The sequence below is a fragment of the Rhinopithecus bieti genome, unplaced genomic scaffold (genome assembly GCF_001698545.2).
Source record: "Rhinopithecus bieti isolate Rb0 unplaced genomic scaffold, ASM169854v2 scaffold_62832, whole genome shotgun sequence".
Taxonomy (NCBI): domain Eukaryota; kingdom Metazoa; phylum Chordata; class Mammalia; order Primates; family Cercopithecidae; genus Rhinopithecus; species Rhinopithecus bieti.
The window spans coordinates 47,149-62,117 of record NW_016823854.1 but is presented as its reverse complement, the minus strand read 5'-3'; the positions used below and the strand labels follow the sequence as shown (position 1 = coordinate 62,117).

The window sequence follows — 14,969 nt, the reverse complement described above, 5'->3', positions numbered from 1 at the left end:
TTTTTTTTTTTTTTTGGTAGGGATAGGGTAGAGGTAGGGAAGATAAAGAATCCTTTCATTTTCTCAGAAGTTTCTTTTCTATACTCTTGAACATAGTCTTAGTAAGTACACCAACTTGACTTGAAAATCTTTAGTTTTTTCTATTTTCTTCTACAGGTTTTACCTAGTCTAGAATTAGAGCACTGAAATAGCAAATAGGGATCTAAATTATCACTAGAAAGCAATGTGACAGACTCATACAATGATGCTATACTATACTATTGGTTCTGTCTTGTAGCCATATTTCCCTTCTCATCTTTTTTCCCCCCTTCCTTACTCTTTTTTCTTCCTCTTTTCTGGCCTAAATCCTGTTTCCTATTCCCTTCTTGTGTTCTGCTTTTCTTCTTTTGTCCAGTTTTGCTTTTGCCTCTTCCTCTCATGTATCAGTTGGGATGATTTCAGATGCTGGTAACAGATGATCTGAATCAGATGTGCTTATTCCCCTGTATAACTGGAAGTCTAAAGGTAGGGCAGGCTACAGCAACTCAACATTGTCATCAAGGATTCTGGTTCTTTATATCTTCTGCTCTGCCATATTTGGTGTTGGCTTCATCCTCATGCTGGTAGCAAGTGACTGCAGCTGTTCCAGACATCACAGCTAGATGTGATGATATCCAAAGGAGAACAGGACTGGCTCTTCTTATTTCTCTATGTTTAAGAGTGTTTCTCTATGTTTAAGAGCCCCTCTGTGATGACTTCTCATGTCTCATTGGCAAGGATGGGTCACATGCTACTGATGGAACCTCTTGGTGCCCTTTCTAGCTCTCCTTTTCTGGGCTGTTGTATCCATTGTTTAGCTGCTGGTACTATTGATTAAACAAATGAGAGGAGCCCCTTCTCTTTCTGGAGAATTATCTTTGATTGAATGAGAGCTGTATTATCCTCTATAGTTTGCTATCAACGATTGACTGATTTAGGGGTAAGCGGCAAATGGCAGCTCCCTTGCCTTAGAGTAATTTCAGGACCAACGTTATGGTGCAGTTTATACTCTAGAGCTCCGTGTAATTTAGCTGAAGCTAAATTACAGCTGAGGCCATTCTTGCTTAGTTTCTTCCCTTACCATTTTCTGATTCCATTATTCCCTTTCTCCTGAGAGCTCTCCCTCTGTAAATCACATGCAAACAAATCACTGTCTTAGGCTCTGCTTCCAGTGAACCCAGTATTAGACAAGAACCCTTGTGTATGTCAGTCATTTGCAAAGGAGGGGATAGAATTACTATGATTGACTTAATCATTTGGGGTTTGATGAATATCTGAATGCCAACCACAGTGATCCTTCTACCGTTCTCTCTCTTCTTTCCTATACTCCCCAATCTTTGTTTATCATCATCATGCATATTCTTTTAGAGGCTTAACTGAATATATACCAACATAAATGTATTTTTCCCAACTCTTTCAACGATGTGTCTAAAAATTTAAAACTGACTAGATGTGTTAAATTTTAAAAAATTAGCAATTGCTGGTCTAACCTGGGGGTAGGGGACCCATTAAGTTTTAGGGAAGTGATTATTAAATTACTTGACATTAAAAAATTTATGTCATCCATCTTAATGAAATAAATGCATTTTTGTTTACTTTTCACATTATTTATATTTTTGGACAACATTGTCTAATCTGTTATTTGAAAGCCAGCTGAAATTACATTGTTTGTGCTGATTTATATGTTCTTTTGGCACTATTATAATTATTGAAACATGCTAATGTTTCTTTGAAAATTAGCCAAAAGCTATTGCATACTATATGTAATATATAGAGGGTATATTAATCCATTACAGTCTGTATTAACCCTTTGGGCAGTGAAGATCTTAATTTGATCTGATAACTTTGAAAGGTAGTAATAATAGGTGCCATTCAATGAGTGTCTCCTGAGTGTCAGGCATTTTGCTGGGTACTTCATATCCATTGTCTCTACTTTTCATTATAATTATTCTGGGAATTTATTATCTTCATACTTTTATAAATGAAAAAAAATCCTGAGTTTAAAGGACTTAAGCAGTTTGTCCAAAGTCACATAGCTATAATAACAGTAACAATTACTAAAGTTATAGAACATTTATTGTGCTCTAGGCACCATTCAAAGTATATTATGTGGATTGACTACTTTGATCCTCACAACCCTAGAAAGACTATTATTATCTGCACTTTACAGATAATAAATTGGTGTAAGTAACTTTCTCAGGGTCACTCAGGGAGTAAATGATGCAGGTAGGATTTGAACCTAAGCAGTCAGACTCCACTGAGCCTGCACTCAATCATTAAGCTATACTACTATGTAAGAATTTAGTATGCAACTAAAACTAGAGTTAAAAATTTATGTGGTGATTAATATTTTTTTAACTTGCTTTGACTGCTGTTTCTTAGTTTTAGGCCATTTGCTTGTATTTATTCCTTTTAGGGAATAAATTTCTCCAAACTTCCATTGTGGTTTTGTTATAAACCTGAGATTGTGATTATAAAACACAAACTTGACCTTTTCCTCATTTTTGTCTCTCTTTAGGTACTCCAGTTCAGAATGATCTGCAAGAATTTTTTGCATTAATTGATTTTGTAAATCCAGGAATATTAGGCTCTTTGTCATCTTATAGGAAAATATATGAAGAACCCATCATTTTATCAAGAGAACCTTCTGCTTCTGAGGTATAATTTACTCTAATAAATAAGTTTTAAAAGCCGTATGTCTGAGGAAATTATCCATAACTTCATATTATTTTGATTTAGAAAATCAGTAGTGTGAACTCTTTCTTTTCTCTGCAATCCTTCATTTCCTGCATTCCTTATTTTAGAATATGACATCACTTGTCTAAAATTCATGAATAGGAACTTCACAAAGAATTATGATAATAAACATTTAAAAATGTTCATCCTTACTAGCGTTGAAAAAAGCAGAACAAAATAACCAAAGTGACTTTTGTAATTTTCTATTGGTGTGTGTTTGTTTATTTAGAGATGGTGTCACTCTGTGTTGCCCAGGCTGGCCTTGAACTCCTGGAGTTCAAGTGATCCTTTTGCCTCTGCCTCCCGAGTAGCTAGAACTGCAGGTGTACACCACCTCCCCAACTTGGATTTACTAGTGGTAGCAATTGTAGGCAAGGGTCTACTATTTGGAATGTAAATAGTTGGTTGGAATGTACATTGGCACAACATGGGGAAAGTTTGGCAATGTATATCAAAAGCATTAAAATTGTGTATATCTTGTGGCCTGACAATACTTCTTTTAGGAATTTATTATAAAGAAATAATAGTAGGTTTATTTAAAAACTTAGCTGGCCGGGTGTGTTGGCCCATTCCTGTAAACCCAGCACTTTGGGAGGCTGAGGTGGATCACGAGGTCAAGAGATCGAGACCATCCTGGCCAGCGTGGTGAAAACCCTGTCTCTACTGAAAATACAAAAATTAGCTGGGCATGGTGGCACACGCCTGTAGTCCCAGCTACTCAGGAGAATCACTTGAACCTGGGCGGCAGAGGTTGCAGTGAGCTGAGATCATGCCACTGTACTCTAGCCTGGCGACAAAGCAAAACTCCATCTCAAAAAACAAACAAACAAAAAAACCAAAAACTAAAAACTTAGCTATAAGGTATAGGGTGACCTTATGTCTACCAAAAAAAAAAAAAAGCCAGATGTGGTGGCATGTACCTGTGGTCCCAGCTACTGGGGAGGCTGAGGTGGGCGGATTGCTTGAGTCTGGGAGGTGGAGATTGTAGTGAGCTGAGATCACATCACTGCACTCCAGCCCTGGGTGACAGAGTGAGACTCTGTTTCAAAAAAAGAAATAAAAACTTAGCTGTAAGGATAAAATATTAGAAACAGGCTGGGCACAGTGGCTCATGCCTATAATCCTAGCACTTTGGGAGGCCAAGGCAGGTGGATCACTTGATGTCAGGAGTTCAAGATCAGCCTGGCAAACATGATGAAACCCCGTCTTTACTAAAAATATAAAAATTAGCCAGATGTGGTGGTGTGCACTGTAATCCCAGCTACTGGGTAGGCTGAGGCAGGAGGTTCTCTTGAACCCGGGAGGTGGAGGTTGCAGTGAGCCGAGATTGTGCCACTGCACTCCAGCCTGGGTGATAGAGCGGGACTCTGTCTCAAAAAAAAAAAAAGAAAAGAAGCAAACTAAGGGAAACACAAATGGGAAACAAACATTTTTAAAGGTAGGACAATGGTTAAATTATGGTTTACATGTTGTATACAGACTATATTTCATTGAATCTAAGATTCTACCAATTATATATCATTATTTTATGTTATTTAGGAGACTGTGACTTCACTTAATTAAATGGTTATGCTAAACATATAAATAGATCATGGTTGGTTTTTCTGTCCCTATACTCTTATTTTATTTCTTCTTTTAAAATTTGTTGGGAAGCAGTTAGTAAATGGTTTATCATTATGAAATCTTTAATGTTTATTTTAAGTGTATTTCTGTCTATAACACTTTCATTTAAGTCTGCTATTTTTCCACAGGAAGAAAAGGAGTTAGGAGAAAGAAGAGCAACTGAACTTGCTTGCCTCACTGGACTCTTTATCCTTAGAAGAACCCAAGAAATTATAAATAAATATCTCCCACCTAAAATAGAGAATGTTATCTTTTGCCGACCAGGAGCACTACAGATTGAGCTTTATCGAAAGCTGTTAAATTCTCAGGTTGTCAGGTTCTGTCTTCAAGGGTTGTTGGAAAATAGTCCCCATCTAATATGTATAGGAGCTCTTAAAAAATTGTGCAATCACCCCTGCCTTTTGTTCAGCTCTATAAAGGTAAGTGCATAGTGTCTGAAACTATGTCAGGGATATGAGGGTTCTATAGTATATGAATCTAAGAGGGCAGATAGGTCTAATTTCTGAGGTTGCATTTGTGGGTTTTCAAAAAGCTCTGCAGGCTATCTAGCATGGTTCTGCTGTAGAGCTTATCCAGCCTTTCACTTGTTCTTCAGAGCATGTCCACATTCCTAGAGCTGAAGTAGGGAAGAGAAGGGTTTGAGGTACCGCCTTCTACAGTTTGTGGCCAATCCCCTTTGGTACCTTATCTAATGCTTGGCCATGGTCTCCCTTCCTATTTTATGTTAATATAGTCTGCCAGTTTTGTTTGTTTGGTGCTAACAAATACAAAATTTGCCATTAAAAATAATTTTTTTTCCCTCATTTTGAACGTGATACATGATTGTTGCATAAAATTTAGAAAATTCAGAAAATCACGAAGAAAATAAAATCATCTTAAGCTCAAACCATAGAAAAATCACATTTTGATATTAATAATATTAGCTAACAGTTATTAAGCACTCATTATACACAGATTGAGCCTTCCTAATCTGGAAATTAGAAACTCAAAGTGCTCCAAAATTCAAAACTTTTTGAGTGCCAACATGACATCACAGGTGGGCAATTCCATACCTGATATCTTTGCTTTCTGATGTTCAGTGTGCACAGAATTTGTGTCATATACAAAGTTATTAAAAATACTGTATAAAATTACCCTCAGAGTATGTGTATAAGGTATATATGAAATATAAATGAATTTCATGTTTAGACTTGTGTCCCATGCCCAAGATATATATATGCAAATATTCCAAAATCTGAAAAAATCTGAAATCTGAACCACTTCTGTTCCCAAGTATTTTGGATAAAGGATGGTCAACTTGTACCAATCACTAAGTACTTCTATTCGTGTTATTTTATTTATTATTTACAAAACTCTATGGAATAAGTAATATTATTACCATCCCCATTTTTTTGGTGGGGAAATAGGGGCTCAGAGATAGATATATATAATCTTATTCTAGAGAAACTTGATGCTATTTATTTATTTATCGAGATGAAGTCTTGTTCTTGTCCCCCAGGCTAGAGTGCAATGGCGTGATCTCAGCTCACTGCAACCTCCACCTCCCGCATTCAAGTGATTCTCCTGCCTCAACCTCCCAAGTAGATGGGATTACCGGCGCCTGCCACCACGCCTGTCTAAGTTTTGTATTTTTGGTGGAGACGGGGTTTCACCATGTTGGCCAGGCTGGTCTCGAACTCCTGACCTCAGGTGATCCGCCTACCTCGGCCTCCCAAAGTACTGGGATTACAGGCGTGAACCACTGCACCCGGCCTTTTTAATTTATTTTTTAAAAAGAAGTTATTAAAAAAAATAGAGATGGGGTCTCACTATATTGCCCAGGCTGGTCTTGAACTCCTGAGCTCAAGTGATCCTCCCACCTCAGCCTCCCAAAGTGCTGGGATTACAGGTGTGAGCCACTGCGCCCAGCCGCCACTTAAAAAAAAACTAATTCTATATACAGTGATAAAATTAAACGCTTTGGGCATGAAGCCCAGTAAAATAGCCAAAATTTCTTCATTAAAAGGAAGACCTTATAATGGCTCAGAATATACCAGTTAATTTAGAATATGTTTGTACATTCTTGAAGAAAGCAGCAGGGGGCTCTGAGTGTTTCTCCATTATTGCCATGCAGTCACTAATAATAGGCATAGGATACTTCAAATAGGGTACATAATTTATAGTCTGACATTTATTCAGAAAAGCCTTTTCTCTAACTTCTTAGGAAATAAGGATTGATATAAAAGGGCAGAAATGAGCCTTCTACATGTATAAGTAACCTTTAAGCAATGGCTTGTAAGTGTTTCTATTGAAACTAGATTGTTTCCCAAGTTCAATTAAGATGTTAGGTCTTTCTTTAGGAAATGTGAGTGGAACGTAACCAGTAACAATATCATAACTCATAACTGAAGTGTATTGGGTTACATGGAGTCAGAAGAGACAGTGTCCTGATTAGCTTGATATGAGAAGTTGAACTGGTAAATCTCTATGATGGAGATGCTGCATCAGGCTGTCACAGTATAAAGATATTATCTATCAGTCAATTATTAGTTAGTGGTACATATTATAATATCCTGGGAAGCTCTTACAATTACATTAGTCCAGGCCTCAACACATATGGATTAATTCAGAGTTTTGTTTGAGAGTAGGACCCAGGCATGAGCATTAAAAAAAAAGCCTTCTCAAGTCATTCTAATACGTGTTCTTTGTTAAGAACTTGTGCATTAAGATCGCCCATCTTGGCCAGGGCAGTGGCTCACGCCTATAATCCCAGCACTTTGAGAGGCTGAGGCGGAAGGATGCACTTGAGGCCAAGAGTTCGAGACCAGTCTGGGCAACACTGTGAGGCCCTGTCTCTTTAAAAAAAAAAGAAAAAAAGATCACCCATCTTCCTGTACTCTGATTTTATATTCACCAGGCACCTTCTGTTAGGATTTGACTTTCCCTGGGGACATTTTTTCATAGGACAGAATGCATGTGCATAGACTAATTGGTCTAAATAGGCAGGTCTCATAGGTCAATAAATTTTCTTTCTGACTTACTCAGTCTCTTAATTTGGTTAATATGAATAATTTCCCTACAGCTTAAGCATATTCAAGTTTCTGAAGATGAAAAACTGTATACTAGACCCTGGGCCTGTGGTCCTTTGATGATCTTTCCAAGTTGTAGGCGGAGCTAACCTAAAGCAACCAGCAACTACTTCTTTCTCCTCCTATGTCCCAGTGATAGAAATATTTTAAAGTTCCTAGTATTTTTAATCAAATGACTACACCTAAATATTGCTGTATTTTGACAGTAAGCCAAATTAAAATTAGTACTCTGTGCCCAGCGTTTTTATACGTTTCACATAGGATTCACTGCCCTTAAGGTGTTTCTAGTATTGCTAAAGAGGGGGTACAACACACAGGAAAACATTTGTGAAGTATAAAAAAGTCATTCGATCTTGAACAACCCTGGGGTTAGGGGTGCTGACCCCTGCGTGCACTGTTGAAAATCCCTTTATAACTTGTATGACTTTTGACTCCCCCAAAACTGAACTACGAATAGCCTACTGTTGACCACAAGCCTTACCAGTAACATAAAGTCAGTTCACACATATTTTGTATATTATATACTGTAATTTTACACTAAAGTAAACTATAAAAAGAAAATGTTATTAAGAAAATCATGAAGAAGAGACAATATATTATTCAATGAGTGGAAGTAGAACCTCACAAAGCTCTTCACATTGAGTAGGCTAAGAGGAGAGGAGGCAGAAGAGGGGTTGGCCTTGCTGTCTCAGGGGTGGTAGCAGAGATGGGAGAAAATCTGCATATAAGTAGACTTGCTTAGTTCAAACCCATGTGTTCAAGGGTCAACTGCATATCATTAACTGCTCAATTAGATAAGGTCAAAGCTGAAGTGTACTGTGTAACCTTAAAGGTTAAAACTCAGTGCAATCAAAGGCTATGAATAATCAGGTAGAATTTGCACTGGGTCTTTATTTAGGATTTATAGGATTGGGATAATTGAGCAGCAATTTATAGGACTGGGATAATTGAGCAGCGAAATGAAAAGTATTCCAGACAAGGGGTATAGGTTGAACAAAGTTTCAGAAACAGTGATAAATCTGGTAAATATGGGAAAGAGTTAAGAGACCTGCCAATCCTAGGAATGCAACCAAAAAACTGATATAGTCATTAATATCTCTGATCTCTAGTTATATGTTCACATATCAGCTAGGCAGTTTTGGAGGGGGAGTTTCAGAGGTGCTGATAATCACCTTGGAATAAATTTATTCTACAACTACTGGTGAAATCAACAAAAAGTATTGTTATAAGTAAGAATAAATTTCTCTGTTAATTTATTGGTGAACTTCTTCCTTCTTACAGAAGAAACTGGTAAGATTAAGTAAACAATTGTGCTTGTTTTTGGATATAAAGGTGTTGTATGAAGCCCACAATTCAGGAGAGAATACTAATAAGGAGGGAAGGAGAGAGAGGAAAAGAGAAAAGATTTATCAAAGATGCAAAATGTTAGCGTTTTGGAGAGAATGGATTTTGTATCACCATTTGCCCTTTATTTCCCTCTCCTTTCTTCGTCTGCTCCTACTTCCTGTAGTTACATGTGGGAAATATTAATACTACACTTGCAGGGTGAAGGTAGCAGGCACCATGAGACTGCGTTAGAACTGCTCTGTAACTAACTCAGTAGAATGCATGTTACTTTTTTCAAAAATGATCAAATCATGACCTATAAAGATTTCCTAACAGTTTCTTGGACTTTTCAGATAGCTGTTAATCTTCACCTTTTTCCCTCTAGAATTTTAGCATTTTCCCCTCCTAATTAAAAAAACAAACATGAGCCAGCATTAACCATCATCATTTTGAATAGGAAAAAGAATGCTCAACTTGTGATAAAAATGAAGAAAAGAGTCTATACAAAGGCTTGCTAAGTGTGTTTCCTGCTGACTACAACCCTCTCCTGTTTACTGAAAAGGAGTCAGGAAAACTACAGGTGCTGTCCAAGCTCTTAGCGGTTATCCACGAACTTCGACCTACTGAAAAGTAAGATCAATTTAACAAACTTATAAGTGCTCATAGAGTTTTAGTTTGCACTATGTCTTTACTTCCTACTTCCCTTTTAAAATAAGAAAACATAAAAAATAAGTTGTTTTCTTCTTTGGGAATATGGTTAGCTTCCAGTATTTTGTAAACTTGTAATTAACAATGTGTTTATAAGTTTTAAGAAAAACTAAACATATGTAGTTTAAAAACCTAGTGATATTTTCCGATATATAACGCTTGTTTCTCAATTTTCTTCAGAATCCTTTCTTCTTTTACTGTTTCTTAAATATTGATACACCTTAGGATTTTCTCTTTAACTTTCTCACTCTTAACATATTTCCTGAGTGCTCTACTCCCTGTACTTTCAACTATTGCACACACACATACACATGACCATACCATGTGGTCCTGTGTGTGTGTGTGTGTGTGTGTATGTATTTTTTTTAGAATGACTATATATTTTATATCTTCTTGTATACCAAACGCATATAATATTGAAGGAAATTTATATCACTTCAGTCCTCTTCTAATTTCTACATCTTTATTTTTAAGTGTTGAATGGACATCTAAATCTATCTTGATGTCCTATAGTACTTCACACTTCCGATGTCCAAAACCATGTGACAAAACCATCGTTATTGCAAGCCTGATCTTGTCCCATTGTTCCTTGGTATCATAATGCAAGCAAAAACCCTGGAAATTATTATAAACTCACTTTTCTTCTTCATTTATCCCACAATGTCAGTCACTAAATTCTGTTGATTTTATTTTATTTTATTTTATTTATTTTTTTTTTTTTTTTTTGAGACGGAGTCTCGCTCCTGTCACCAGGCTGGAGTGCGTCGGCAGATCTCAGCTCACTGCAAGCTCCGCGCCTCCTGGTTCATAGCATTCTCCTGCTCCGCCTTCCCGAGTGCTCGGGACACACGCTGCCACCGACCTCGCCGCTAGCTTTTTTGTATCTTTTGTGAGAGACGGGGTCTTCACAGTGTTCAGCCAGGAGGGATTTCGATTCCTGACCTCGTGATCTGCCCTCTCGCCTCCCAAAGCTTGCTGATTACAGGCTTGGGCCACGCGCCTGGCCTGATATTTATTTTTTAATTTAAAGAATCCATCCTCATTTTCTGGTACCAAGATTTTTGTTTTGATTCTTAAAATTACTGATTTGGGTTACGATAGTCTCTTATAAGCTACTTCCTCTTACTCTCAGCCCCCTGACATACTCAACATTGCCCTGAATTATATTTCTAAAATATAAATATAAACATGTCACTCCTTTTCTTAAAAGATCATTTGAAGACTCCCACTTGTCTTCCAGAAATTTCTAAATTCTTTAGCACATTAGGCAAGACTCTTCATGATATGGTTAATGCCTCCTTTTCCAGCCTCATCTCTCATCACTCCTTCACACATACCATGTGGTCCAGTCATACCAAACCCCCTGCAGAACCTGTGAGTTTGCCCACTTCTGCTCTGCTCTTACATGTTACAGGTTTCTGTGTCTGGCTTACCTCTGCTTCTCATTCTTCTGGCCAACTTTTTCTCCTTTTTAAGACTCAGCTCAACAGACCAAGTGCGATTGCTTATACCTATAATCCCAGCACTTTGGGAGGCTAACGTAGGAGGATTGCTCGAGGCCGGGCATTGGAGGCCAGCCTGGGTGACACAGTGAGACCCCTTTTCTACACAACAACAACAACAACAACAAGACTCAGCTCACATGCTTTCTCCTGTCTCAGATTTAGATTCCCCTCCTCTGTACTCTCATAGCATGCTGTACCTACCTCTAATGGAGCCCTTCTCACGTTTTATTAGATAATATTTGATATGTGCAAAAGGACATGTGAGATGTATATATGCAGATTGTGACCCAGTTTAAGAGTACAAACTTTCACTTCAGCTTCTATTTATATCTTATTATTATTTTTTTAACTGGATTTTTTTTTTTCTCTTCTCTGAAGGGTGGGCGGGATAGTTGGTTGTTATTGGACAAAGGATAATGAGTGAAAAGAGTTTTAGAGGAAATGAGAAGAGATACAGTTTGAATATAGGTGTGAGAATGTATCTTTGAAGATGTCATAGGGGAAAGTTCCCTCTTGTGGCAAGAAGGAAGAAAGGAATGAAGAAAAATATAATGGTTAAGAAAATAAAAATAATATTTGGGGATTGAAGTTGGGGTGGTATTTTCTCTTTATCTTGAGACAGAGTCTCACTCTGGGGCACAGGCTGGAGTGCAGTGGTGCGATCTTGGCCCACTGCAGTCTTGGCCTCCCAGGCCCAAGCGATCCTCCCACCTCAGCTTCCTAAATAGCTGGGATTACAGGAATGTGCTATCACTCCCTGCTAATTTTTGTATTTTTGTAGAGATGGGGTTTCACCATGTTGCCCAGGCTGGTCTCTTAATTCCTGAACTCAAGCAATCTGCCTACCTCGGCCTCCCAAAGTGTTGGGATTATAGGTGTGATGGTCATTGATGGTCCTTGTGGGTCCCTAAGAAACTTAAATCCTACCATGTTTCATTGGAGGAGAAGCTACACTTTCGTAAGTGGCATAGGCTGGGTCTTTGTTCTGTTGCTTCACATTATCTGAAGAGATGGCCCTTTCTTTAAAAAAAATTGTGGTAAAATAGACATAACATAGACTTACCATCTTAACCATTTTTGTGTGTATAATTCTGTAGTGTTAAGTACATTCACATTCTGGTGCAACCAATGTTCAGAACTCTTTGCATCTTGCAAACAAAACTGAAATGCTATATCTGTTAAATACTAACTCCTTACTTTCCCCTCCCTTAACACCTGAACTACCCTTCTACTCTCTGACTGACTGTTCTAGAGACCTCATGTAAGTGGATTCATATAGTTTTTTTTTCTTTATGTTACTGACCAATTTCACTTAATATAATGTCCTCCAGGTGTATCCATGTTGTAGCATGTGTCAGAATTTCCTTTTTAAGGCTAAACAATATCCCATTGTGTGTATATACCACGTTTTGTTCATCCATTCATCTATTGATGAACACTTGGGTTGCTTCCACTTTTTGGCTGTTGTGAATAATGTTGCTGTGAACATGGGTGTACAAATAACTTTTCAAAATCCTGCTTTAAATTCTTTTGGGTATAAATCCAGAAGTGGAATTTTTGGGTCATATGGTAATTCTATTTTTAATATTTGGAAGTACTGCCATACTGTTTTTCATAGTGGACTGCACCATTTTCATTTCCACTAACAGTGCACAGGGTTCAAATTTCTCTATCTCCTTACCATCTTTGTTACTTTCTATTTTTTTTGATAATAGTCATCCTAGTGGGTGGGAGGTGGTATATCATTATTGTTTTGATTTGCATTTCTTTAATGATTAGTGATATTGAGCGTCTTTTAATGTGCTTTTTGGCCATCTTATCCTTGGGAATCCCCATCTTATCCTCGGGAATCCCTATCTTATCCTCGGGAATACATTCCAAGACCCGGAATGCATGCCTGAAACCACAGATACTACCAAGTCCTATATGGATTGTTTTTTCATGTACATACATACCAGTGATAAAATTATAAATTAGGCACAGTAAGAGATTAACAACAATAACTAGTAATAAAATAGAACAATCATAGCAGTATACTGCAGTGAAAGTTATGTGAATGTGCATTCTCTCTTTCTCTCAAAATACCTTACTGTGTGTAATATTTTTGAACCAAGGTTGACTACAGGTAACTGAAACAGTGGAAAACAGATCTGCAGATAACGGGGTACCATTGTGGTCTCTAGGTGTCTCTGTATTTTCTTTGTCTTTCCTCTGTAAGTCCTCTGTCTTCCTGCTACAATTTGAACTGATCTCTAATCTTGCTACACAGCTGTCATCCTGGGACTTATTTATTTATTTGAGATGGAGTCTTGCTCTGTTGCCCAGGCTGTAGTGCAGTGGCGTGATGTCGGCTCACTGCAAGCTCCTCCTTCGGGTTCATGCCATTCTCCTGCCTCAGCCTCCTGAGTAGCTGGGACTACAGGCACCTGCCACCACACCTGGCTAATTTTTTGTATTTTTAGTTGAGACGGGATTTCACCATGTTAGCCAGGATGGTCTCCTGACCTTGGAGTGCAGTGGTGTGATCTTGGCTTACTCCAACCTCTGCTTCCTGGGTTCAAGTGATTCTCGTGCTTCGGCCTCCCAAGTAGTTGGGATTACAGGCAGATGCCACCACACCTGGCTAATTTTTTTATTTTTAGTAGAGATGGTTGCCCAGGCTGGTGTCTGTTGCCCAGGCTGGTCTCAAACTCCTGACCTCAGGTGATCCACCCACCTCAGCCTCCCAAAGTGCTGGGATTACAGGTGTGAGCCACCACGCCCGGCATCCTGGGACTTTTAAAAAGCCAGCACCTATGCATTAGTCTGTTTTCACACTGCTATAAAGAAATACCTGAGACTGGGTAATTTATAAAGGAAAGAGGTTTAATTGACTCACAGTTCCACATGGCTAGGGAGGCCTCACGAAAGTTAATAATCACGGCAGAAGGCAAAGGGAAAGCGAAGACCTTCGTCACAGACTGGCAGGAAAGAGAGAGCTAGCAAGAGCAGGGAAAACTGCCTTATAAAACCATCAGCTCTCGTGAGAACTCACTTGCTATCACGAGAACAGCATGGGGGAAACTGCCCCCATGATTTAGTCACCTCCCACCTGGTCCCTTGCTGAACTCATGGGGATTATGGAGATTATAATTCAAGATGAGATTTGGGTGGAGACACAGAGCCAAATCATATTAACTTATAAATTCACTTTTTTCCTCTTCTGTGTTGGTTTTCTGTTTTCTGAATTTCACATTTTGCTGGAGCACATCTCACAGTAGTTTCCTAAGAAAGAAAGATGGAAGATTAATCTTTTTGACTTCTTGCACATCTGAAACTCTCTTTATTCTACCCTAGCACTTGACTGACAACTTCCCTTGTCATAAACTTCTAGATCAAAATAGTATTCCCTTAGAATTTTGAAGACATTGCTTTACATGTTGTCTTCTAGTTTCTAGAGTTGCTTTTGAGAAGTCTGATGATTTTCAAATTTCGATTCTTTTGCATATGACCTATTTTTCTTCATCAAACATTGAGCAACTTTTATTCATTCTTCATACTTTGAGTTATAATCTTGATATGCCTTAATATGAGTCTTCATTTTATTAATTGAGCTGGGAACTTTTTAGTAGGTCCTTTTTATCTGAAGGCTCCATGTCTGGGAAGTATCCTTTCTCTCTCTTAAAACAATTTCGTGTTTTCTTTGGAATTCCTGTCAGTCAGATATTGAACCTCATGAGTTGATTCTCTAATTCTTTTTTTCTCTCCTACTGGTCATCACTTTTTCTTCTTAATGTATTTCCTGGCAAACTCTCATATTATTATCTTAAAGCTCTCGTGTTAAAACTTTATTTTGTCTATCATTTTACATTTCTAAACTATTTTTCTAATTCTTGATTGTTCCTTTTGAAAAATTGCATCCTCTTCCATTGAATGATAGATAGCTCTTGTTTGAGGACATTAATTATTTTCAGAGAGTTATCTTCTGTTTTTTTCATTGTTCTGT

At 37.9% G+C, this 14,969-nt stretch overlaps 1 protein-coding gene across 1 annotated transcript in view; it reads left to right on the top strand.

The window, feature by feature from the left end:
* RAD54B (RAD54 homolog B) overlaps positions 1 to 14,969 on the top strand; it is a 102,904-nt gene that overhangs the window by 78,987 nt on the left and 8,948 nt on the right. Inside the window, exons 9-11 of the mRNA XM_017861922.1 lie at positions 2,537 to 2,676; positions 4,506 to 4,796; positions 9,229 to 9,401. Of these exons, the coding sequence (XP_017717411.1) occupies positions 2,537 to 2,676; positions 4,506 to 4,796; positions 9,229 to 9,401 (604 nt within the window). The remainder of the gene's footprint in view (positions 1 to 2,536; positions 2,677 to 4,505; positions 4,797 to 9,228; positions 9,402 to 14,969) is intronic.